The 27,509-nt window shown below is 46.3% G+C and overlaps 1 protein-coding gene across 4 annotated transcripts in view; it reads left to right on the top strand.

The window, feature by feature from the left end:
• MGRN1 (mahogunin ring finger 1) overlaps positions 1 to 27,509 on the top strand; it is a 118,247-nt gene that overhangs the window by 21,630 nt on the left and 69,108 nt on the right. For all 4 annotated transcript variants that reach the window (XM_029055181.2, XM_029055182.2, XM_029055192.2 and 1 more), the window contains exons 2-4: positions 10,256 to 10,374; positions 19,396 to 19,484; positions 22,845 to 22,991. In XM_029055181.2, the coding sequence (XP_028911014.1) occupies positions 10,256 to 10,374; positions 19,396 to 19,484; positions 22,845 to 22,991 (355 nt within the window). The remainder of the gene's footprint in view (positions 1 to 10,255; positions 10,375 to 19,395; positions 19,485 to 22,844; positions 22,992 to 27,509) is intronic.

The following is a 27,509-nucleotide window of genomic DNA, read 5'->3' on the forward strand; positions in this document are numbered from 1 at the left end:
TCCACTAATTCTATTCTGTTATACTTTCCCAAGTGCTTAGTACAGTGCTCCAAAGATAGTAAGTGCTCGGTAAATGCCGTTGATTGATTCGTTCATTGTCATATTTCTTGAGCGCTTAACAGTGTGCAGAGCACTGTACTAAGCACTTGTACTAAGCACTAAGTCCAATACAGCAATAAAGAGTGACAATCTCTGCCCACAGCGAGCTCACAGTCTAGACGGGGGGAGACAGGCATCGATACAAATAGACATCAACGTAAATAAGTACGGTGTCTGGCACATAATAAGCGTTTAGTACCATAATTACCGTTTTTAGAGCCCGGTAAGCGCTCGGTCCTATGCTCTGCATACAGTAAACACCCAGTATATCCCATCGATTGATCGACTGATAAGTGACCATTTTTAGGTACCTCTTGCAGCCCGTTTCTCAACTAAAAGGGCAGAAATCCCAAATTGGTCCCAATGCCACCTCCTCCAGACTGTGAGCTCGTTGTGGGCAGGGATTGTGTTTGATCTTATATTGTCCTCTCCCAAGTGCTTAGTACCGTGCTTTGCACACAGAAAGTGCTCAGTAAATACTATTAATAATAAAAGTAATAATCTCTTAACCTGCATCGAGTGGCCTGTGGTGTTTATGTATATATCTGTAATTTATTTATATTAATGTCTGTCTCCCCCTCTAGACTGTGAGCTCACTGTGGGCAGGGAATGTGTCTGTGGTATTGAATTCTCCCCAGTTCTTAGTAAATATGACTTAGTAAATACGACTGACCGTGTCTTTTTAACACAGTTGGAATTTAGCCCGTGAATGTAAATGCGTGAAGGATTCTTTATTAGAATTTATTGGAACTGTGTTGGATTTTTTTCGAGACGTTTTGTGCCCAGCTCAGACTTTCTGGGTGCTGACCACTGAGGTCCTCGAGCCCAGCCACTGACCTCCGCCGACCTGGAGGATCGGAGGAGCCGGGTTCTGCAGGAGCAAGTCATTTTTCATTGGGAAAAATGGATCCACCCTGCCAGTCTTTACATTTTCACTTGAATCCCTTTTGGAATCTCTGTATGAAGTCTCCAGCATCTGGAATGGGATATGTGGAAAGGGAAGGTAGAATATTTGAGTTTGGGTCCCGGTTTCACCTTTTACTCATCGTGGGCTATCGCGCCAGTCCATATACTCGTCCTGCCTCAGTTTTTCCATCTGTGAAATGGGTCTACCAGCTCCCTCTCCCCCCCGAAGACAGGTTTTGAGGTCGAATAAGACCGTTTTGGGAACTCTTTGAGTGGCTCTCTGGAATATTTTATGGCTAGACAAATACCTGGTAATTCAGTATTAAATCAGAACATTGTAATTACAGTGTTTATTGTTGAAATTGTTGTACCCTCCCAAGCACGTAACAATGCTCTGCACACAGTAAACAGTCAGTATATACTACCGATTGATTGGTTGATGGATTGAATTCAGGAAGGGAAGACATTATCTCTGAGCTCTACTTCAGTCATATTTATTGAATGCTTACTGTGTACGGAGCACTGTACATTTCCCTTTTTGTACTATTTCCCATTTATTTCCAACCCGCAATCCCAAATACCTAGTGTCGCTGGGACTTATTTTCATTACTCAGCCGTTCTTAAAATGAATTCAGGTCAAACTTTATTACACCAAACTTCAAAGGGGTTTCCAAATTCAGTAGTCGGCTGAACCAAAATGTTGTCGTAGCAGCACATAGTCTCATCGGAGCCAGGATCCCATGGAAGCCAGTTCGTGTTAACGAGCCATGAGCTGAACAATACGTTCTTTCATCGGGGACTGAGAGTAGGCGACCGGCCAAAAGGATTTCATGGTCCGGAGGGCCGAAGGAAAGCCAGCCAGGTCCATCTGCAGCCGGGCCTTGGGCTCCCGGGGAGTCATTTTCCTGTACCGCTCTCCCTTCTTGGTTTATTATGAGGGCTAATGCTTGTAAAGTTCGTGACAAATTTACAGGGCTTAATTATTGTAGCCATTAAGGGTGTAAAATTATTGTTCATTTGATCCTCCCGAGAAACTCCATCCCATTTGTGAAGGCTAAAAGCACACCTTTTCCAAGAAATCTTGCCTGCCTCAGCTCTAATTTCTTCCTTTGGCTGGCCCATCTACGTCGCCTATGTACTCGGACCTGTTCCCCTTTACTTCCTCAGCCCAATAGCACTTATGTTCATTTCCTTATACTCTCCCATTTCCCCTCTCTCAGTTATTTATTTTAATGCTTATCCCCCACGCTTAACTACAAGCTCCTTGTGGGTAGGAATCATGTCTACCAACTCTACTGTATGAGAAGCAACATGGCTTCGCTTAGTGGATAGAGCACGGGCCTGGGAGTCAGAAGGACCTGGGTTCTCATCCCGGCCCTGCCACTTGTCAGCTGTGTGGCCTTGGGCAAGTCACTTTGCTTCTCTGTGCCTCAGTTCCCTCATCTGTAAAATGGGGATTAAGACTGTGAGCCCCATCTGGGACCGACACTGTGTCCAACCCGATTTGCTTATATCCGCCCCAGCGCTTAGTACCTTGCCTGGCACTTAGTATGCGCTTAACAAATACCACAATTATTATTATTATTTTCTCCCAAGCGCTAAATGCAATGCTCTGCACAGGATAAGCGCTCAATAAATATCATGGATTCACTGATTGATCGTCCCATCTCTTTGTTGTGCTGCTTTTCATTCATTCATTGTTGTATTTATTGAGCGCTACAATCTAGAGGTAAATACAATAAATACAGAACACCGAGTCTTATCAGCATGTTTTACACCCATTAAGTGCCCAATAAACACAATTGACAGATTGATTAATTCTCCACACCCCCTTCCTCTGAGGGTGGGGCTGGATTAAGAGGCGTCTTTTATACTATTTAAATATTAAATAATATTTGATATGTGTGCTCCAGTATTGTCCTCTCCCAAGCACTCGGTACAGTGCTCTGCACACAGTAAGCGCTCAGTAAATGCGATTGAACGAATGAATTGTACAGCCAGTTTGTTCTGATTATCCCATTCGTAAATATTTTCTGTCTGTCTCCTCAGAGTGTAAACTCATCGCGGGCAGGGCGTCTGTCTTATGGTTCCGTTGCGCTTTCTCAAGCGCTCTACTGCAGTTCCTCCGCTGCTATTTATTCTGGTTTTCTTAGTTCCACTTTGCCGCCTGGTCATCGACGTGGGGATCTCAGATTGAAGTCTCTTGAGTTTAGTCTCCGCTGAAGGGTACTTATCCCATTTTATTACCGCATTCGGTCAGTGACTCACATCTCGAAGGAGGGTCTGGGGCCCGGCCACCATGATGGTGGTGGTGTGGCGGATGACCTGCTGTGTAGGTCAGCCAAGTTTGTGGAAGGAGAGAAGAGAGTGGGTGGCTTGGGACGGCTATTAAATCTCTCGCCAATTTGGGGTTTTATCAACATCCTTTACCCAGGCCACCGTGCGTCACTGCTTGCATGTCTGTGTTGTTAAGTGCTTACTATGTGCCAGGCGCTGTACTAAGCATCGAGGTAGACACAAGTTAATCATGTCGGACGCAGCCCTGTCCAACATAGGGCTCCCAGGATCAATCCCCATTTTAGAGACGAGGTAACCGAGGCACAGTGAAGTGATTTGCCCAAGGTCACACAGCAGACAAACGGCGGAGCTGTGATTAGAACCCAGGTCCTTCTGACCCCCGAGCCCGTGCTTTAATCCACTAGGCCACACTGCTTCTCTGACCATTGCTGACCAGATTGTGCTAATCCAAGAGCCCGGGTTTGGTAGTAAGAGGTCGTGGGTTCTAATCCCGGCCCTGCCGCTTGCCAGCTGTGTGACTTTGGGCAAGTCACTTAACTTCTCTGTGCCTCAGTTACCTCGTCTCTAAAATGGAGATTAAAACTGTGAGCCCCACTTGGGACAACCTGATCACCTTGTATCCCCAGCGCTTAGATTAGTGCTTTGCACATAGTAAGCACTTAACAAATTCCACCATTCATTTATTTTTATTTAATTATTTTCAGGCTGGGGGCTCACTGTGGTGCCCACCCTTCTCCAGTAGTTCTGAAATCTGCACCTTGGCCGTTCTGACTGTGCCGTTTTCTCAAAACTCTGTCCGTGCTTCCCCATCGGCCCCCTCCCTGCCCGCGCAGCCCCTTTCTGATCTCCTCCTGTTCCTCAGTACTAGATACCAGTTGTCGTTCGAGTGAGTTGGAGAGGGGAGAGTCACAGATTTTACTGGCTTCATGAGAAAATGGAAGGGGGAGGACCTAATAATAATTACGGTATTTATGCATTTACTGTTTGCCAAGCACTGTGCCAGACACTGGGGCCCATCCAAGATTATCAGGTAGGATACGGTCCCTGCCTCATGTGGGGCTCGCAGTCTAAGCGGGAGGGAGAACAGGCTTTTCTGATGAGGAAAAGGAGGCACAGAGAAGTTAAGTGGCTCGCTCAAGGTCACACAGCAGTCTAAGGGTTAGAAACCTGGTCCTCTGATTCCCAGGCCCGTTCTCTTTCCGCTAAGCCCCACTGCTTCTCGACCCAAGTGGAGCAAAGCTACTTGGGGACGTGAGCCTTGAGCTGCAGGAGGGGCAGATTTGGAGGAGCAAATAGGATGAGAGAGGCCGTTCTCTGCACGAAGGGGATCGGAATCAATCCACCAGTGGTATTTACTGAGCGCAGAGCATCGTCCTAAGCACTTGGGAGGCCACACTAGAATTAGTAGGCACAGTGCCGACCCTCAGGGAGTTTTCAGTGTGGTGGGGGAGGTGACGCAAAAGTCATTTACAGATAGGAGGAAGAAGAAAAAGCGGCTCTGTAGATGAGTGAGTGATCGCTTAAGTAATAAATAGGGTATGTGAGACACTGTGTCCTGAAGTGCTACAGGTGGTCGTGAGTAATCCCTTAGTTTCCTATAATAGCTTTCCTGTAAAGAGCTTCATGATGCTTTTTCAGATATTTCTTTTGTCTTCGGTTTTAAAAAAAATATTAAAAATAGCCTTCCTGTGATGTAAGCAAGGAAGTCATTTTCTTCTCTTCAAACAGATGGAGAAAGTGAGACTCAGGGAAATTACAGGCTGTACTTTAGTGGTAGAACTGGGAGCCGAACCAAAGATTCCTGACCTCCAGCCCAGAGCTTTTAGGCCGTGGTGCCTTAGTTTGTTCATCCGGCCTCTTCAGAAGCAGAGTGGCTTAGTGGAAAGAGCCCGGGCTTGGCAGTCAGATGTCATGGGTTCTAATCCTAGCTCCACCACTTGTCAGCTGTGTAGCTTTGAGCGGGCCACTTAACTTCTCTGTGCCTCAGTTACTTCATCTGTAAAATGGGGATTAAAACTGGGAGCCCCATGTGGGACAACCTGATTAGACTGTACTACCCCAATGCTTGGCACATAGTAAGCGCTTAACAAATACCATCATTATTATTATACTCTGGCACACTGTATCTTTCAGTCCGCTGTTTGTAGGGAACCGAAAATGCACTGGAGTCGGTGGTGGTTGGTGAAGTCGGTGGAATTGGTAGAGGTTGGAGGTGTTTGGTGGAATTGGTAGTTTGGTGGTGGTGGAGTTGACTGTGTGAGGTGAAGCTCTGACTTGGAACTCCTGGCTTCTGCCCATCGTGGGTCGGGGTTGGTGGCCCTCCGTGGTCCTGATGGACTGGAAGAGACTGTGGCCCTGGCTTAGGGCTCTGGACTCCCCCCATCCTCTCTGCTCCCAGTGTCCGGCCGCTCGAAGCAGCGTGGCTCAGTGGAAGGAGCACGGGCTTGGGAGTAGGAGATCATGGGTTCTAATCCCGGCTCCTCCGCTTGTCAGCTGTGTGACTTTGGGCAACTCACTTAACTTCTCTGGGCCTCAGTTCCCTCAACTGGAAAATGGGGGTTAAGACTGTGAGCCCCATGTGGGACCACCTGATCACCTTGTATCCCCCCCAACGCTTAGAACAGTGCTTGGCCCAGAGTAAGCGCTTAACAAATACCATCATTATTATTATCAGAGTGCAGACACGTGATACTAACAGGGAGTTTCTTTTGGCCACAGCAATTTATCTGACAGCAGAGCCTCATTTCATGCATCATTCAGTCTTCTAATTGTCAGTTACTTGTGTGTCTTTGTTCCCTGAAGGGGATAAGGAACTATTGTTTTTGATTTTGAGCTGAGGAGGATTCTCTCTCTCTCTCTGCTTTTCTCCTCTCCCTCTCTCCCGTCTCTCCTCTGTTTTGTCTCTCCTATCTCTCTTGTCTTTTTCTCACTCTCCTGCCTCTCTCTTTTGGCTCTGGGTCTCTCTCAATGGTGTATTTATTGAATGCTCAGTGTTTGCAGAGCCCTGTAGTCAATCAATCAATGGTAGTTACTAAACATTTACTGTGTGCAGAGCACTGAACTAAGCGCTGGGGAGAGTACTCTACAGAAGAGTTGGGAGACCTGTTCCCTGCCCATAATGAGCTTAAAGTCTATGCATTCTCTCTCTCGCTCTCGTTTCTCTCTCATCTTTCGTGAATGTGTCTACCAACTCTGTTTAATTTTATCGTATTCTTCCAAGTGCTTAGTACAGTGCTCTGCACACAGTAGTATATCACTTGGGCCTTCCTCTTTTGCCAGTAATGATTGTGTATGTGCGATGCCTGCTTTTCACCCTGAGTGAGGGTGATCCAGCAGTAGTTTATCAGCATCTAAGGACTGGCCTGTTTTAGACCCCTGGAAATGGTGTGAAAGCCAAAATTATGTCATGTTAAAGGGCACCGGGAGGTAAGTGGGAACCGGGAGTTTGGCTGAGGCAAAGCAAAACCTCCCTCACAACCGTGCTGGTCGGAAGATGCTTGTCTCCCTCCGTGTCTCGCATTCACTAAACAACCACTGCCATGACAGAACTTTCCCAGGGAAGTGTAGATGTGTGTGTAGCTTTTCTCCCTACTCTTAGGGCTAATTTGATTCTCAGCAGCAAGGCATCATCCTTCTTGGCCTACATAAAAAGCTAAATTCCTTCCTAATTTGGGTTTGCCCTTCCTCCTTGGGGGAAAGCACACTGTCAGCAGAATGGTGTAATACAGCCAAACTGTGAATCGGCTGACCTCCTGCAAACACAATCCAAGAGCCTCTCCCATGGGACACACTCTCTCGCTCTCTCCCCCGCCCCCCACACTTTGCTCTCTCCTTAATTTTTTTTTATGGTATTTGTTAAGCACTTACTATGTGCCAGGGACTGTACTAAGTGCTGGGGTAATAATATAACAATAATGTTGGTATTTGTTAAGTGCTTACTATGTGCAGAGCACAGTTCTAAGCGCTGGGTTAGACACAGGGGAATCAGGTTGTCCTACGTGGGGCTCACAGTCTTAATCCCCATTTTACAGGTAGTTACAAGCTAATCAGGTTGGACACAGTCCCTGTCCCACGTAGGGCTCATAGTCTCAATCCCCATTTTCCAGATGAGGTAACTGAGGCCCAGTGAAGTGACTTGCCCAAGATCACACAACAGACAAGTGGCAGAGCTAGAATTAGAACCCAAGATCTTCTGTCTTCCAGGCCCGTGCTCTATCCCCTAGGCCACACTTAGGGTCTTTCTCTCCTTTCTCTCCCTCTCCTTACTTTAATCGATTTTCTTTCCCCTTTCTTTCACTCCTCTCTCTTTTAATAATAATAATAATGTTGGTATTTGTTAAGCGCTTACTATGTGCCAAGCACTGTTCTAAGCGCTGGGGTAGACACTGGGGAATCAGGTTGTCCCACGTGGGGCTCACAGTCTTAATCCCCATTTTACAGATGAGGGAACTGAGGCACCGAGAAGTGAAGTGACTTGCCCAAAGTCACACAGCTGACAAATGGCCGAGCAGGGATTTGAACCCATGACCTCTGACTCCAAAGCCCGTGCTCTTTCCACTGAGCCACGCTGCTTCTCTCTTCCATTTTCTCACCACCCCCCAACACACATACTTTTTTCTTTTTCTCTTTCTTGCTTTCTCTCTTTGTCGTCTTTGCCTCTCTCACACTTCTTCCTCGAGGAAGAGCTCCAAGAAACTCGGGAAATAATGAAGCCAGAATGATATTGCTAGACTGGCCCCATTTTGCGTGTAGAGGAGTCAGAGCGGAAAGGGAAGGCAGAAACAATGCTCTCAGAGTTTTTGAATTGTGGGATTTTGTTTTGTTTTTGAAAGAAGGAGGGCTTGATGGCCAGGCTCAACAGTGGGAAGGTTGACTTTATCAAAGCACGATCTGCCAGGGTGAAAAAGGCCAGGTTTCCAGTACAGCGAGAGAAAGGTTAGAGGAAAAGGGAACCGGTCAGGAGAAACTTTTGTTCTGAGCGTAGCAGAGTGGAGCGCAAAGAAGTCGAGGTCTCTTCCTTTTCTTAGCCTCGGGATCTAATAATGTTTAGTGGAAGGGTGATTGGACTTTCAAAACGGTAAACAAGGAAAGGACACTAACTGCTGACCCTCTTCAAGGCTCGAATTAGCCATTATGCTCCTAAAACACCCACCTCCTGTCCTTCCCCCTCGTTTAGCTCAGATGAGGCCTCCTCTGGAGGGGGAGGGGGGAAGGGGGAGTTAACAGTGGGGTGTGGAAGGAAGAAAGCCCCTGCACCCCAATCCCATGTCACAATCAGCCCCCCCCACTTTCTTTCCTTTTTTTAAAATAGTATTTGTTAAGTGCTGGGATAGATGCAAGCTAATTGGGTTATACAGTCCCTGTCGTTCAATAGTATTTATTGAGAGCTTACTATGTGCAGAGCACTGTACTAAGCACTTGGAATGGACAATTCGGCAACAGATAGAGACGCTCCCTGCCCAATAATGGGCTCACAGTCTAAATGGGGGAGACACAGGAGGGTTTACTGTCCCACATAGAGCTCACTGTCTTAACCCCCATTTTATGAATGAGGGACCTGAGGCACAGAGAAGTTAATAGTCTTGCCCAAGGTCACACAGCAGACGAGTGGCAGAGCCGGGATTAGAACCCGGTCCTTCTGACTCCCAGGCCCATGCCCTATCCACTGCGCCATGCTGCTTCCTTTACCTCTCCTGGACAGTAGTGTCAGGCATGGGCACTGAAGGTGGTGGGGCAATACCAGAGGATGTGTCCCAGAACTGCTTTCCCTGCAGGACTGAATCCTGCAGCCACTTCACTGGTGACTCCCTCTGTCCCAGCTGGGCCTCCAGTAGGGATCGAGGCTCATTCTGGGACTGGTCAATCAAGGCTACGATTGCTGTTTTCCTCTTCTTGCATCGCGTAATTTTTTTTTTAATAGGAGGTAACTTGGGTTTTATGTGAACTACTTTGAGGTCCATTTGAATCAGGTGCTAGATAAATTCAAAATGGAAAACAGTGAATGGAAGGTGGGTTCATGTTTTCTGTTGTCCAGATCATTTTTCTTAAAAGCAGTTCTTTGTTTTCTGAATGACCATCCCCTGCCTCCGCTTTAATTTGTTCCTCTTTCCCCTGACCAACTCTGTGTGTCTATGGTGAAGTGGATGGAGAATGGGTCTGGAAGTCGGAAGGTCACGGGTTCTCATCCTGGTTCCGCCACTTGTCTGTTATGTGGTCTTGGCAAGTCACTTCACTTCCCTGGGCCTCAGTTACCTCATCTGGAAGATGGAGAGTAAGACTGTGAACCCCATGTGGGACAGGGACTGTGTCCAACCTGATTACCTTGTATCGACCCCAGTGTTTAAAATAGTGCCTGGCACATAGTAAGCGCTTAACAAAAGCATTATTATTATTATTAAGCCTTACGGTGAGCGGTCCAATGTCTTTTTCCCTTTTTCAGCCCTGCAGGAAAAACAATTAGAGAAACGTTGGGGGAATTTCATGGGACATCTGTGGGAGAAACTGGTCTGAAAGTTGGGTCAGAAATGTGGCTCTGACTTGGTAATTTAAAGGTCTTGCTAAAGATTCAGTTCCCCTATGGCTCAGCTATTTCCATCCCTAAAACAGTCCCATTCTGCTTTGGTTTCACAAGTAACCAGAGCTTGAGAAGCAGGATGGCCTAGTAGGAAGAACATGGGCCTGGGAATCAGAGGACCTGTGTTGTAATTCTGGCTCCTCCACTTGTCTGCTGTGTGTCTGTGGGCAAGTCACTTCACTTCTCTGGGCATCAGTTTCCTCAGGTCTAAAATGGAGAGTAAGTCATACTCCCTCATAACTAGACTGTGAGGCCCATGCGGGACAGGGGCTGCGTCCAACCTGATAACCTTTTATCTTCTCCAGTGCTTAGAACAGTCCTTGGCACATAGCGTTTAGCAAATTCCGTAATAATAGTGTTATTTTTTTCTCCTTTCAGGAAACTACTTTGCAACTCATTTTTTCATGGGAGGTGAGAAGTTTGATACACCACATCCTGAGGGTTACCTGTTTGGAGAGAACATGGACCTGAACTTCCTGGGCAACCGACCAGTGCAGGCAAGTCCTTCTGGGTCGGATGGGGAAGGGTTCAGGGAACCTCCTGAGTCTTGTAGGCCTCTGGGTAAATTGCAGGCAGTTTTTTTTTTTCTTTCCATGGAAATCCACCACACTGGAGTCTTTCTGACCACAGACTGGCAACCTTGGACTTCAGACGTTCAAGTAAAGACAGATGACAACCTTGAGTCAAACTTTGCACCCTGTTTCCACTCTACAACACATCGGTTTCAACTTTACGAGTCTCGTCTCATTAATTCATTCATTCAACTGTATTTATTGAGTGTGCAGAGCACTGTACTAAGCACTTGGAAAGTACAATTCGGCGAAGATAGAGATAATCCCTACCCAGCAACGGGCTCACAGTCTAGAATGGGGAGACGGACAACATAACAAAACAAGTCTCCTTTCTGGCATCCTTCTGGGGGCTCAGGCAGTGTGGGAGAGGGTGCAACAAAGCTACGGGGAAATGGGGAGTCTTCTCTAAGTGAGAAAAGTTAAAGGGAGAGAGGGAGGGGAAGTGCATATCACAAATACCATTAGGGGAATAAAAAATGGTATTTAGGCCACCTGTATTCCCTCCTCACCCAGCCAGCTCTGCCCTCCCCACCCTTCCCATTTAATGGATGAGCCCAAGACTGGGGCTGGGGGAACCCCAACCCCGAATCCTGCCCAGAGCCCTCAGGTAAGTTGAGTCACTATCACTCCCGTTGGATTTTCTCTCCCCTCACGCTACATCCCCATCCACACACTTCCCTCTTGTGATATCAACCTACTCACTGTCAATCTTCAATCCTCTCTTCAGTCTGTGATGCCTTCTGCTGCTCAGATTACCTTTTTAAAACCTCAAATGGCTCCCGGGTCTTCAGAAAACCTCCACTGGCTGCCCATCTCAATCAATCACTGGTATTTATCAAGCACTTGCTATGTGCAAAGTACTGTACTAAGTGCTTGGGAGAGTACAAATCAACAGAATTAGCAGACACACCCCCCTCTGCCTCAAGCAGGAGGTCCTGACCATTGGCCTCGAGGGTTTATGTGTGCTCTGTTTCACCCTAAATTTGCTCCTCCCGAGTGAAGCTTGGTCTTGACTCTTCCACTTCTGACCCTTTCCTCCCGTGATGCCTCTTGCCTAAGTCCCTCCCTGCTTTAAATCTGCCAGGATTGAGACATCCCCACCTGTATCAATCAGTCGTATTTATTGAGCGCTTACTGCATGCAGAGCATTGTACTAAGCACTTGGGAGAGTACAAAGTAACAGAAGTGGTAGATTAATTCCCTACCCACAAGAAGCTTACGGTCTAGAGAGGTGAGACAGAAATTAATATAAATTACGGGTAGGTACATTAGCACTTGGGGGCTGAGGGGTGAGTAAAAGGAGCAGATCAGGATGCTGCAGAAGGGAGTTGGGGGAGGAAGAAATGAGGGTTTAGTCAGGGAAGGCTCCTTGGAGGAGATATGCCTTCAGTAAAGCTTTGAAGGTGGGGAGGGTAATCGTCTGTCGAATGTGAAGAGGGAGGGTGTTCCAGGCCAGAGGCAGGATGTGGGCGAGGGCTCGGTGGCGTGGTAGTTGAGATTGAGGTCCAGTGAGTAGGTGGTATTAAAGGAGTAAAGTGTGGAGGCCGGGTTCTAGTAGGAGGGCAGTGAGGTGAGGTAAGAGGGAGCAAAGCGATATAGTGCTTTAAAGCTGTTAGTAAGGAGTTTCTGCTTGATGTAGAGGTGGATGGGCAGCCACTGGAAGTTCTTAAGGAATGGGGAAATGTGGCCTGAACGTCTCTGTAGAAAAATGATCCAAGCTGCAAAGTGAAGTAAGTACTGGAGTGGAGTGAGATAGGAGACAGGGAGATCAGCAAGGTGATACAGTAATCAAGGCAGAACAGGATAAGCGGTTGTATTAACGTGGCAGCAGATTAGATGAAGAGGAAAGGGTGGATTTTAGTGATATCGTGAAGGTTGAACCGACAGGATTCAGTGATAGATTGAATATGTGGCTTGAATGAGAGAGATGAGTGAGGATAACACCAGCGTTACAGGCTTGTGAGACAGGAAGACTGTGGTGCTGTCCACTGTGATGGGAAAATCAGGGAGGACAGGGTTTCGGTGGGAAGATAAGGAGATCAGTTTGAGACATATTAAGTTTGAGGGGACGGAAGGACATCCAAATAGAGATGGCTTGAAGGCAGGAAGAAATGCGAGACCGCAGAAAGGGAGAGAGATCAGGATTGGAGACGTAGATTTGGGAATCATCCGCATAGAGGTGGTAGTTGAAGCCAAGGGAGCAAATGAGTTTTCCAAGGCAGTGGGTGTAGATGGAGAGTAGAAAAGAGAACCCAGAACTGAACTTCGAAGGAATCCCACAGTTCGGGGTGGAAGCAGAGGAGGATCCTGTGCCGGAGACTGAGAATGAGCGGCCGGAGAGATAGGAGGAGAACTAGGAGAGGTGTCAGTGAAGCCGAGGTTGTTAACATTCCTGGGAGAAGGGGATGGTCGGCTGCCGAGAGGTCGAAGAGGATTAGGATGGAGGCCTTTGGATTTACCAAGAAGAAGCTCATTTGTGACCTTTGAGAGAGCAGTTTCTGTGGACTGAAGGGGGCAGAAGCCGGATTGGAGGAGGTCAGGGAGAGAATTAGAGGAGAGAAACTTGAGACAGTGGATGTAGACATCTCGCTCAAGGAGTTTGGAGAAGAATATTAGGAGGGAGATGAGGTGATAATTGGAAGGAGCCATGGGGTCAAGGGAGGTTTTTTGCAGGATGGGGAGACATGGGCATGTTTGAAAGCAGTGAGGGGAAAAAACCACTGGAGAGTGAACAGTTGAAGATGGCATTCAGAGAGGGAAGAAGGTATGGCCCAAGTGCTTCTTTGATGAGGTGCGAAGGGATTGGGTTGGATTTGCAGGTGGAGGGGTGGATTTTGAGGGCACAGTATGTAGTGCTCTGCACACATTAAATACGAATGATTGATTCAGAGCCCTTCCCCTCCCTCCCATAAGCCCACTTCTTCCAGGAAGCTCTCCCTAATTAATCTCCACCCTCTCAGGACATGCGATCCCAGCAGCCAACCCTAGCACTGAAGTGCATAGTCGTCCTTAGCACTAATACAAATATCGATTTACATGTTCTACGTATTTATTCACTTATTTACCTTTCCATCTTCTTAAAATTATCAGTTTATCTAACCTCCTGCGCCCGCTATTTGTAAATGATAATGATAATAATGATGGCATTTGTTAAGCGCTTACTATGTGCAAAGCACCGTTCTAAGCGCTGGAGAGGATTCAAGGTGATCAGGTTGTCCCACGTGGGGCTCACAGTCTTAACGCCCATTTTACAGATGAGGTAACTGAGGCCCAGAGAAGTTAAGTGACTTGCCCAAAGTCACACAGCTGACAGGTGGCGGAGCTGGGATTTGAACCCGTGACTTTTGACTCCCCAGCCCGTACTCTTTCCACTAAGCCACGCTGCTTCTCTCTGATTTGTGTCTGTTTTCCTCCGTGTTAGGTTGCAAACTGCAAACTCCTTAGCACTGATGTGTATCCAGCCTCCAAGGCACTTATGTATATAGTGATTGTTTCACTCTGCTAATTTATTCAGTTATTGTCCTTTCATCCTCTCGCTGTTAACTACTGACTCTCTATACCTTTTCCCCACTCCCACTATCTGAAAATAATTTCTGTCTGCCATCTCCCCTAACTGGAGGGGTCAACTCGTTCAGGGCAGGGCCCCTGCCTCTTCTCCTTTCTGCCTTCTTCCAAGCGCTTAGAACAGTGGTCTCTGCTCAATAAGTGCTTCTGATTGAACCGGCCCTTGAGGGCAGGGAACGTATCTTTTACGTCTAGTATGCTCTCCAAGGCACTTAGGCCAACAAGAAGCAGCGTAGCCTAGTGGATAGAACACGGTCCTGGGAGTCAGAAGGACCTGGGTTCTAATCCTGGCTCCGCCACTTGTCTCCTCTCTGACTTGGGCAAGTCACTTCTCTGTCCTTCCATTCAGTGTCAATTCTCCCTCCTACTTAAGCTGTTAGCCCCCTGATTCTCTTGAACCCATGTGGGACAGGGACTTTGTCCAACCTGATTATCTTGAATCTACCCCAGCGTTCAGTGATTGGCACATAATAAGCAATGAACTACCACAGTTCATTCAGTAGTATTTATTGAGCACTTACTATGTGCAGAGCAGTGTTGTTATTGCTATTATCGTATTGACTTTTATTTGGAACCGACATTACATTGCTGGTGTGCAACTTCTAGACTGTGAGCCCATTGTTGGGTAGGGATTGTCTCTATTTGTTGCCAAATTGTACTTTCCAGTCACTTAGTACAGTGCTCTGCACAGAGTAAGCGCTCATTAAATTCGATTGAACGAATGAACTTGTGGTCATCCATGGTGCTTAGGTCTTTTTCTGCGATTTACATTATATTTGTTAAACGCTTATTGTGTGCCAAGCACTGAACTAAGCGCCAAGATAATAATTATGGTATTTATTTTAAGCGCTTACTATGTGCCAAGCACTGTTCTAAGCACTGCGCTAGATACAAGGTAAGCAGTTGTCCCACATGGGGCTCACAGTCTTAATCCCCATTTTACAGATGAGGTAACTGAGGCCCAGAGAATTTAAGTGGCTTGCCCAAGGTCACACAGCAGACAAGTGGCAGAGCTGGGATTAGAACCCATGACCACTGACTCCCAAGCCCAGGCTCTTTCCAACTAAGCCACGCTGTTTCTCAGTAGAAGATACAAGGTAATCAAGTTGGACACAGTTCCTGTCTCACATGGGGTTCACAGTGTAAGGGAAAGGGAGAGCAAGCATTGAATCCTCATTTTACCGATGAGAAGTTAAATGACTTGTCCAAGGTCACCCAGCAGGGCAGTGGCAGAGTCATTATTAGAGCCCTGGTCCTCTGGCTCTTTCCAGTAGGCCACATTGTTATTTTTGTTTGCCTGGCCAGCAGGAAGTCTAGAGCAATCTCCACCTCAGCTTTTATGCCCTTTAAGAGAGTGAGTTTCTAGAGTATAAAGAAAAAGAGCCATCACTGTAGTCTCACCCCCTTTCTGAGGTGGAGTGACAAGCTCGGTACACTGAATGAAAGTGATACAGTGAGTTGAATTTTTAATTATTTCCTGTCTGGCATCCTGGTCAATAAACCGACACACTTGGATGTAGGATTCTATTCCAAGAGTGATTATTAATGGATCAAGGTCAATCTGGGGAGGAAATAAATGGTGTTCTCCAGGAGTCAGTTCTGGGTACCTTAAGATTTTGTAGTCATTAATTAAACATGAAGCAGTGCAGCCTAGACCACGGGCCTGTGAGTCAGAAGGACCTGGGTTTTAATGCCGGCTCCGCCTCTTGTCTGCCCTGTGACCTTGGACAAGTCACTTCACTTCTCTGGGCCTCAGTTACCTCATCTGTAAAATGGGGATTAATTAATACCGTGCGCTCCATGTGGGACCTGAACTGTGTCCAACCTAATTGTCTCGTGTCTACCTCAGCGCTTAGTACAGTGCTTGGCACATAGTAAGCATTTAACAAGTACCGTTATGAGTAGCAGAAAAAGACCTAGGCACCAAGGTCGACCACAAATTGAACAGCAGTGTAATATTGGCTCGAAAAAAAGTCAACATAATAATAATGATAACAACTGAGGTATTTAAGCACTTATTGTGTGGCAATCACTGTACTATGTTCCTGAAACATAGTAAATACTTCACAAATACCATAAAAAAGTGGGGTAGAAGCTATGTTTATTAAATACCGTTTGACAAGAGCTGCAGGGAGAAGCAGACTGTAAGTCAGCATTCAAAATAACATTGGCACCTTGGAGAAGTGGTCCAGAGATGAAGAGAAGAAAGTCAGTGAAGTGAAATGCTCCCTGGCATCCTGAACCATATTATTCCTTTAGCCACTTCTAGCACTTAGGAACATATTTACATCCTCAATCAGTGGTATTTATTGAGCACTTACTCTATACGACGTACTGTTCTAAGGGCTTGGGAAAGTACAGAACAGTAGAGGCAATAGAAACGTTCCCTGACCTCAATGAGCTTACATTCCCCATAGTCCTCATGTAGCTATGTCTGCTCACATTACTTAGTTTGGCCATCTGGTTGTAAATGTTTTTGTTTTTATCCCCCGGTAGAACGTGAGCTTCCTGTGGGCAGGGAACTTGTCACTGCCTAGTACAGGGCACTGCATTGGGCAGGCACTAAATAAATGCTGCTGTTACTACTACTAATAATAATCATGGTATTTGTTAAGCACTTACTTTGTGCCAGGCACTGTACTAAGCATTGGATACAAGCAAATGGGGTTGGACTCAGTCCCCGTCCCATGTGGGGCTCACTGTCTCAGTCCCAGTTTACAGATGAGGTAATTGAGGCCCAGAGAAGTGAAGTGACTTGCCCAGTGTCACCCAGCAGACGAGTGGCAGAGCCGGGATTAGAATCCATAACCTGCTGACTCCCAGGCCTGTTCTCTCTCCACTACGCCCTGCTGCGTCTTGTACTCCTATTACATGGCAATGTCTGGCTGTTAACATGAAGGATAGTAAATGCAGTTTACAAATGCAGGCTGACATTTTACGGGCAAGGACGATATTGGAATGACATGAAAAAACAGAACAGGGTTGTTGGCGTGAACCGAAGCAGCGAGGTCTAGTGGAAAGACACGGGCCTGGGAGTCGTAGGATCTGAGTCCTAATCTGGCACTACCACTTGTCTCCTGGGTGACCTTGGGCAAGTCGCTTAGCTTCTCTGTGCCTCAGTTACCTATTTGTAAAGTGGGGATTAAACCTGTGAGCCCCATGTGGGACTGGGACTGCATTCAACCCGATTCACTTGTATCCACCCCAACACTTAGTACAGTGCCAGGCACATAGCACTGGGGTAGATGGAAGTTAATCAGGTTGAACTCAGTCCCTCTCCCACATGAGGCTCACAGTCTTAATCTCCATTTTACAGAAGAGGGAACCGAGGTACAGAGACGAGAAGTGACTCGCCTAAGGTCACCCAGCAGGCAGCCGGGATTAGAACCCAGGTCCTTCTGACTGAGGCCCCTGCTCTATTCACTAGATCATACTACTTCTGGATTTGTCCAGTTTTGTCTTCATCATAGAGAGGAGCACTTGAGACTTCATAAAGAAAGGAAAAGAACGGGAAGCAGTGTGGTGTAGTGGAAAGGGCACGGGATTTGGAGTCAGGAAGCCCGAGTTCTATTCGCAACTCTGTCACTGGCCCTGGGCTAATCGCTTCATCTCTCTGGGCCTCAGTTTCCTCACCTGTAAAATGAAGCCCGGTCTCTTAGATTGTGAGCTCTGTATGTCTCTTAACTGATCATTTGTGCCTACCTAGTGCTTAGGCATAGAGCAAACGTTTAATGAATACCATAATTATTATTATTAAGAGAAGAGAAGGTCAAAGCGTAATTTCAAAATATTTGTGTACTCTAGAAAAGTTTATACAGAAGTTAATGACTAGTCTTTGTTTCTACAGAGGACAAACTAGAAGAAACGGATTTATATTGCAGCCCGAGGGATATCAAAAAGGTTGAAGGAATAATTTTCTTATGGAATTGTTGAACATGGCTAAACATTGGAATGTCCCCGTTGCAGATTATTTCCTGTGAGGATCTTTTATGATAGATTTTTTCGTCTGAGGTCAGAGAGAGCCTGGAAAGCTGTGAAATTTCAAAGTCTGTGGGTGATCCAAGTCACCAAAAAGTACTGTGAACTGTCACTCTCTCCCTCCGCTTGTTGTGTGGGAAGAGGTGGTGATGTTAGTTGCAATGGTAGAAGTGGTATTTATTGAGCACCTACTTGGCGCAATAGGAGAATAGCATTTATTAAGTGCTTTCTGTGGCCAAATCACTGCACCAAGTACCGGGGAAGAATACATGGATGAGAAACAGATCTGGTGTGTAGCATACCTCAGTTCCCTCATCTGTAAAATGGGGATTAAGACTGTGAGTCCCATGTGCTTATATCTACCCCAGTGCTTAGTACAGTGCCTGTCGCATAGTAAGCTCTTAACAAATACCATTAAAAAATACGTTGTTTCCATCGGTTCTCACCACCTAATTTCACCCATTATTCCCCTGCTCACTCTCTGTGTCCCTCCTGGTATTCTACTGTCCCCTTACCTCTCAACCCTTCCCCACTTTTTCCCCAGGGTCTGGAACTTCCTCCCCCAACACCCTCCTAAAATCCCACCTCCTCTAACAAGTCTTCCCCAAGTAATCAGCATCCCCTCATCCATGTCTTGCACTTATATATTTATTCACTTACCTGGCGGTCCTCAGCACTTGTGCATATGTGCATATTTGCTAACTCTGTCTGTCTCCCCATCACTGGAGCTGAGCTACACAAATACCATAAAAAAAGTGAGAGAGAGAGAGAATGTCTTTGGGACTCCCCTTCAATGGCTGCTTTACTTCCAGCCTATTTTTTTTTTAATTTTTTTAAATTTAAAAAATGAGGCCCTATACTAAGCACTGAGGTAGATACAGGAAAATTAGGTTGGACACAGTCCTGTCCCAAATAGAGCTCACAGTCTTAATCCCCAGTTGACAGATGTAGCAACTGAAGCATAGAGAAGTCCAAGCGACTTGCCCAAGGTCACACAACTGACAAAGCGGTGGAGTCAGGATTAGAACCCAGGTCCTCTGACTCCCAGGCCTTGGCTCTTTCCACTAGACCACACTACTTCTGTTGCTGAGTGACAAACTCACAACAGCAGCTCAGAATGTTGGCTGTATCCTCATCCAATTTAGAAGCTATTGATAGATGGTGCAGTGTGTGAATAGATGCTTTAATTCTGGGCTAGAGTGGCATAATTGAGCACTGCCTGAATTTCGTTGATTTTTGTCCTGTGAGTTTTTTGATACCGTGTGGGTGGTAGAAGAGTGTTTTCTCAGCCTCATCCTCTCTCTAGTCGACAGCGGTATTTATTGAGCGCCTGCCCTGGCAGAGCACTGAACTAAGCACTCGAGCACTGTACTATACTGAACTGATGCCGATCTTTTGTTCTAGTTTCCTTATGTCACACCCGCCCCTCACGAGCCTGTGAAAACACTGAGAAGTTTGGTGAATATCCGCAAAGACTCCCTCCGGCTGGTGAGGTAATCTCTGAAAAGTGACAAACTGTGTTTTTGACTGTGGAATGACTCAACTGACCAGCAGTGGCCTGCTCAGTGTGCTAAGCATGAGCTCAGAATCACTTACAATTAATTCTACTCCATTTCCTTCTTGGGAGAGGAAAGCAGCGACTCCACATCTTCTCCCCTCCCCAATATTGACACCCGCACATTCGGGTCAGGAGCGTCAGCAATCCTTCCAGTAGACTCGAGTAAACTAAGACCGTCACAGTTCCTGCTTTAGGAAAGTTGCATTCAAACTCCTTGTGAAATTATTCCAAAGGAAATTCCCAATGTTTTATAATCCAATACCACCATCTTGGAAGGAATAATTAATTTCGTAGACCATATTGCTCAGGGTAATAGTAATAATAATAATCACGGCTTTTTTTAAGTGCTTACTATATGCCAGGCACTGTACTAAGTGGTGGGGCAGATACAAGCAAATAGAGTTGGACACAGTCCCTGTCCCATGTGGGGCTCACTGTCTCAATCTCCATTTTACAAATGAGGGAACTGACGCCCAGAGAAGTGAAGTGACTTGCCCAAGGTCACACAGCAGACAAGTGGCGGGGCTGGGATTAGAACTCATGACCCTCTGGCTTCCAGGCCTGTGCTCTATTCTCTATGCATAAAAGTATTAATGGGGAATCAGGAGTTGAAAAAGGGAAGGATTAAGAAGAGAAAAAATTAAGAAGAGAAAAAGTATTAACAAGGAAGTGGGGTTACAAAGAGAAGCAGCATGGCCTAGTGGAGAGAGCATGGGCCTAGGAGACAGGAAGACCTGGGTTCTAATTCTGGATCTGCCAGTTGCTTGCTATCTGACCTGGGGGTAAGTCATTTAACTTGTCTGTGCCTCAGTTTCCTCAACTGTAAAATGAGATTACCCATTCTCCCTCTTCCTTAGACTGGGAGCCCCAGGCGGGACAGGGATTGTATCTGACCTAATTAACTTCTACCTATCCTGGTGCTTAGAGCAATGTTTAACACACAGTAAGCACTTAACAGCATAAAAAAGTAAGCTAAAGCAAGAAAAACATTTTTGAAAAGAAAAATTTAGGAAATCACCAAAATTTTTTCTTTCAAAATCTTCATGGTTCTTACTGTCTAGTGCATCTTTGGATTCTGATAAATATGGTATGGTGAATCAATCAGTAGTATTTATTGAATGTCTGTTCTGTGTAGAGCATGTAAATAAGTATGAGGGAGAGTACAATAGAGTAAGTCATAATACCTGGGAAACAGCACGACCTCGTAGAAAGAATACGGGCTTTGGAGTCAGAGGACCCAAGTGCTAATCTTCACTCTGACACGTCTGCTGTGTGATCTTGGGCAAGTCACTTAACTTCTGTGCCTCAGTTTCCTCATCTGTAAAATGGGGAGTCGCCTGGTTTTCCTCCTATTTAGACTGTGACTCCCATGTGGGACGGGGACTATATCAGATATGATTGATTTATATCTATCCCAGCAGTAAGTGTAAGATACATAGTAAGTGGTTAAATACCATTAAAAAAAAATCAAACCTTCCCTTAGGTAGCTTACAGTTTAGCTGGAGTTTATTTTTCATAGGGAATTAGAGAGCTCTTTCAATGGGGGTAATTTGATTTTTTTTTTTTAAATGAAAGACTTTCCAAGAGAACGGGTTAGTAGGAGAGAAGGCACAGAGGTAAAAAGCATAAGTGGGCTTTTTCCTTTTGGTAATTGATGTGAACTTTATTCATGTTTAAAGTCAGAGGTGACTTAAAGTCCACAACTGATGGAAAATTGGAGGTTGAGCATTGGAAAATAAGGACTTGATCTTGGTTTCCTTAGCCTTATCTTGGGCTAGTCCCAAACCTGATAGGCTTAGATTTAGCAAGATGATTAGTGTAGCAAGGTGTTGTGGTGAGGAGAGCTGTGTTTGGTTTCGTTATCAGTCGGGCACTACGGAGGGCTATGCACCCTATCAGTCGTTCAGTGGTGTTTGTTGAGCGCTTACTATGTGCAGAGCACTATACTAAACTGGGAGAGTACAGTACAACAGAATTAGCAGAGAGAATCCCTGCTCACAACGAGCTTACAGTCTAGAGGGAGTTCCAGGCCAAAGGGAGAGTATGGACAAGGGGTTGGCAGCGAGACAGACAAGATTAAGGTACAGTAAGTAGGTGTGTGCAGGTTGGGTCGTAGAAAGAGATCACTGAGGTAAAGTAGAGGGAGAGAACTGATAGATTAAGAAGCATGGCTCAGTGGAAAAAGTACGGGCTTGGGAGTCAGAGGTCATGGGTTCAAATCCCGGCTCAGCCGCTAGTCAGCTTTGTGACTTTGGGCAAGTCACTTAACCTTTCTGTGCCTTAACTCATCTGTAAAATGGGGATTAAGACTGTGAGCCCCACTTGGGCAACCTGATCACCTGTATCCTCTCCAGTGCTTAGAGCAGTGCTTTGCACATAGTAAGCGCTTAACAAATGCCATAATTATTATTATTGATGGCCTTAAAGCCAATGGTAAAGGCTTTCCATTTGATGCAGAGATAGATGGTCAGCCGTGGGCCTGATGAGAGGAGAGGTGAACTTTGGTTGTTTATTTTATTTTTTTTTTAGAAAAATGATACAGGCAGCAGACTTAAGTATGGACTGGAGAGGGGAGACTGGAGACAGGCAGGTCAGCAAGGTCGCTGATGCAGTAGTCAGGTGGGATAGGAAAAGTGCTTGGATCGCCATGGTTGCAGTTTGGATGGAGAGGACAGGGCGGATTCTAGAGATGTCGTGAAGTTAGAACTGACAGGATTTGGTGACAGACTAAGAGAGATTACAATGGTAATAATGATAATCGTGGCATTCATTCAGTGCTTTACTTAAGGGCCAAGCACTGTTCTAAATCCTGAGGTAGATTGCCAGGTCTCACATGGGACTCACAGTCTAAGCAGAAGTGGGAACAGGTATTGAATCCCCATTTTGCAGATGAGGGAACGGAGATACAGGGAACTGAAGTGACTTGCCCAAGGTCACACAGCAGGCAGAGATCAGTCATCATCATCAAAGGTATTTACTGAGCGCTGCCTGTGTGCAAAGCACTGTACTAAGCACTTAGAAGTGTATAATGCAATAGAGTAGGTAGCCAAGTTCCCTCTCCACCAGGAGCTTTCAGTCTAGAGTCAAGGACAATATTGGGGAAAGTACAACGGAAGCAAATTACATGTTCCTTGCCTATGAGGTGCTGACAATCTCCCAAACACATAGTATAGTGCCCTGCGCTCAGTAAATACCACTGATGATGAATAAATACCATCGATGATGATGGGCTGACGTCTTTTTCCTCATGTGCATCGATGATGATGGGCTGATGCCTTTTTCCTCATGTGCGCAGGTACAAAGATGACGCCGACAGCCCCACCGAGGAGAACGGCAAGGCCAGAGTCATGTACAGTTTGGAATTTACTTTTGATGCCGATGCCCGTGTGGCTATCACCATCTACTGCCAGGCGATGGAGGAGTTCATGAGTGGGATGGCAGTGTGAGTCACTTTTGGGTCTCGGTTTGTATGAAGGAAACAAAAGAGAAAAAGGAAAACTGGGAAAAAAAATGGTTGTATTATTCTTCCAGCTCGTCGACACTTTAATTGTGCTCTTTCTGTGATGGGAATGAATTTCACAGTCTTTAAAAGCCGTCCTTGTCTCACTCCGACTCGCATCCTGAAGCCGGCGTTGACGCAAGCCTGTGGCTCTGTCGACCTCTGTGCCGGGCCTCGAAGAGAAGGTGGAGGGAAGCCTGCTCAGATTTTGAAGGGGGAGAGAAAAGCCCCCTGCCCACCCTGGTCAGGGCACAATAAACCTTTCTTTAGAGCCCGTTCAGCAAGGTTGGGGAAACCTCCCCGCTGCCTCTCCCTCCCTAATCCCAACCTGGGCCCCAGAACTCGATTGGAGAGAGCACTGGCCTGGGAGTCAGAAGGATCTGGGTTCCAATCCTGGCTTTGCCGCTTGTCCTCTGGGTGACCTTGGGCAAGTCACTTCTGGGTCTCAGGTACCTCATCCGTAAAATGGGGATTAAGACTGTGAACCCCATATGGGATATGGACTTTGTCCAACCTTGCTAATTTGTATCTACCCCAGCGCTCAGAACAGTGCCTGGTGCATAGTAAGCACTTAACAAATACCGTTAAAACAAAATAAAATATCTCAGCTTCCTCTAGAACTCCCACCAAGCTCTTGGAGAGGACCTGGTGCCCAATCCTGAAGATAGGCTGGCCGTGAGCTCCTCACCCCAAAACCTGGAAGGGGTGATGGGAGTCCCAACAGGCCTTGGGCCTGGGGCCAGATGGGAAATGGAGCCTGCCTCTTACTCATTTCACTTTTGGCTTCTCCCCTCCCCGCTTTGCCCCACAGACAGATTGCCCCATAGACAAATTATATTCTGGAGGTAATGGAGGTGGTGATGATTTCCATCTTCCCTTTGAGTTGGCAGTTCTCCACTGTTTCAACCTCCAGTAACCAATTCCGAGCTCCCATCAGTGCTAATCTAAGTGATTCTACATTCCAGTTCCCTTGAGGAAGCACTGTTGTCTTGGTTATTGAAGCTGGCTATAAAGAGCATGCATGTCATTGATTCATTCATTGTCATATTTATTGAGCACTTACAATATGCAAAGCACCGTACTAGGCTCCTGGAAGACCATGAGAGGACTCTTATCTCACACACCAGAGAACCTGTTCGAAAGGTTGCATTTGTCCTCAGAATTCATTTCCAAAAGCACTGAATAGTACTTGGATTTTATTTGGTGTGAATGTGTCTGGTCATTTCCTTCTCGTGTACACTGGGAGGAAGTTGGCAAGTAAAAACTAACAATCCGAGTAAATCAGGGAAGCGTTTTCTTTCCATTTGGATTGGTGGGTGAACTTCTCATCAGCTCATTTGGGAGGTTGGTCCCTCGCAAAAGAGGCCGGGAAGTCTGCTCTAAAACACTGCGTAGGTCCGGCCTGGGGAAGACCAGAAATCTGGGACCTCTCTATCACCCACACCTGCCCCAGGGGCATCTGTGCCAGGGATTCCCTTCCCCTCTCAGTGGCTTTTTTCCGATAGAGAAATCACTCAACCTCGCAAAGTAAGACACAGGAAAGAAAAATCAAGACTGTCTCTCTTGACTTTTATTTGTTGACTTTGCAGAGTTGATTTTGAATATCATAGCTTCGGGAGACGATTTTTGACTAAGTTGTTTTTGAAAACGTAAGCTGACCGTTGAAATTGGAGAATTCCTGGCCCATGTTTAATTGGAAAAATAATATTTATTCAAAATGCAATATTGAAACAGAACTTATTCTCAATTTGATAGAATTACTCAGTCTTATTGATGGAGAAGAAGCAGTGAAAACACAGAAGATGGATTTAGGGGTGCCTCTAAGGCCCCAGGCTCAGCGATCCACCTCTCTAAAGATTCCACATGTGGGAGCTTTTACAACTTGATTCTTCCAGGCTAGGATCTCCTGGCAAAAGCAGCATGGCCTAGTGGAAGGAGCAGGGGTCTGGGAGTCTGAGGACCTGGGTCCTCTAGACTGTAAGCTTGTTGTGGGCAGGGAATATGTCTGTTATAATATTATACTCTCCCAAGCCTTAATACAGTGCTCTACATGCAGGAAGCACTCAGTCGTTATGATTGACCAGGTTCTAATTCCGGCTCCGTCACTTGTCTGCCGTGTGACCTTGGGCGAGTCACTTAATTCTCGGTGCCTCTTCCCTCATCTGCAAAATGGGGATTTCAGTATCTATTCTCCTCCTACTTGGACCGTGAGCCTCAGTCAGTCAATTGTATTTATTGAGCTCTTACTGTGTGCAGAGCACTGTACTGAGCGCTTGGGAGAATACAACACAGAATAAGGGGCACATTCCCTGACCACAGCGACCTTATAGCCTAGAGTGGGACCTGATTATCTTGTGTCCACCCCAATGCTTAGTATAGTGCTTGGCACATAAGTGCTTAAGAAATACCACTACTGTAGTAATAATATATTAATAATAGTAATGAGAATAATTGACTCTGGTGGTATCTGGGAAGAATTGGCTTCAGAGCTGGCAACTGCGGTGGCCACCTGATAAATCACATGGCTTTCTCAGAAGCACAGATTTGAAAATCCCATTTACGGCTTCTTCCGTAGAATGAATCCAATGAATTCAGCTGTTGTTCCCAGTCTATTGATTCCAGACTTGTGGAGTCTTGGAATTCGTTGTTGAAGCGCGTCCGGCCAAAGAGCCGCAGGGAGACCGTCGTGGCCGAGCCGCCGCCACTGCTCCTGGTGGGGTGGGCGGAGGCGGGGGGTAGGGTGGGACCTCTAGCGATCTAGCCAGTCGACAGACCCGCCAGACCCAGCCGCCATTTTACATCTGTGGAAAGCCACATGCCGACCCCGTTGTTTTTGTTTTTTTTCAACTTTTCTGCAGTGTTGAGTTTATCTGGAAGTTTGTAGGCCTTTTCCTTAGTTACTCTTCATTCTGAATGGATTCAGTGCATTTATACAGTCGTATTTATAAAGTGCTAACTGTGTACAGAGCACTATACTATGAACTTGGTAAAGAACCATACAATATACAATTCACTTCTAACCACAGGCCTTAGTTTGATTGAGTCTGCGGGCCAGGTTGATCCGGGTGGGGTAAGGTTGTCATTTTCTGCTGCTGAAGGCTCAGAGTAGGTCTTGCTCACCTTTGTTGTCCCACACAGTTTGTTGTTTCTACCCCACCGTGTCTCTGCAAGTGTGGTGGACACTGGGTGCTGCTGAGACTCGACATTTAGGGACTGGTCAATCAGTCAGTCGTATTTATTGAGCGCATACTGTGTGCAAAGACTGTACTAAACACTTGGGAGAGTACAGTATTATAACAGATACATTCCCTGCCCACACCAAGTTTACAGTCTAGAGGGGGAGACAGATATTAATATAAAGAAATAAATCACAGGTAAGTACATAAGTGCTGTAGGGCTGACGGGGGGACGAGTAAAGGGAGCAAGTCAGGGAGATGCAGAAGGGGGTGGGAGAAGAGAAAAGGAGGGCTTAGTCAGGGAAGGCCTCTTGGAGGAGATGTGCCTTCAATAGGGCTTTGAAAGTGGGTAGAGTAAATGTCTGTCAGATATGAGGAGGGAGGGCGTTCCAGAACAGAGGCAGGATGTGGGTGAGAAGTTGGCAGTATGGCGGTCTTTGGACGCCACTGGGATTTGACGTTTAGAGACTAGAAGACCTTCTCCCCACAGTGACAATCCCATATGCTGGGACACGTGTGTGGTTCTGTCCACTGGGCATGAGGCTGGGTGATGGGGCAGGCCTAGGCTTGAGAGCCCAATTGCTGAGCTCTGGCCAGATCAATCAATCAGCTGTATTTGTTGACCCCTCACCGTGTGCAAAGCACTGTACTAAGTGCTTGGCAGAGTGCAATCTAAAACATTCCCTGCCCACAACAAGCTGACAGTTTAGAGGATTCATTCATTCAGTCATATTTATTGAGAGCTTACTGTGTGCAGAACACTGTACTAAGCGCTTGGGAGAGTACAATATAACAATAAAAAGACACATTCCCTGACCACGATAAGCAGGTGTTTACAGAATGTGGGTGGTGGCCCATTTCATGGCGACTAGAAGCCTAATTTCCCTGTTGTGTTATCTGCAGCCTGTTGGTTCCTGCCCTGTGGTGTCTTCCTCCACCACCCTCCCCACACCCCAAAGTGAAATTCCAGCCCTTACACCTTCTGGGTTGGATACTCATGTGTGCAGGAACAGAAACAGTGCTGGGTCACTTCAGAGAAGCGCTGTCCCCACGTAAAATGGTGCCCAGCAGGAGCAGGGCGCTGAAGGGAGAACGTGAGGGAGAAGGGAGCAGAGAAACAACCCGGAAATGACATCTTGGAGAACAGATTCATTTCAAAGGGCCAAGGATGGTGCTTAATTTATATGCAGATTTGAGAAATGCTTATACAGACACAATTCAAAGGACTTGGAAATCCCTTTCAAGCAAGCAGGCTTTTGAACAGGCTCTGTATTGTACTCGCCCA

The sequence above is a fragment of the Ornithorhynchus anatinus genome, chromosome 2, assembly GCF_004115215.2.
Source record: "Ornithorhynchus anatinus isolate Pmale09 chromosome 2, mOrnAna1.pri.v4, whole genome shotgun sequence".
NCBI classification, from domain to species: Eukaryota; Metazoa; Chordata; class Mammalia; order Monotremata; family Ornithorhynchidae; genus Ornithorhynchus; species Ornithorhynchus anatinus.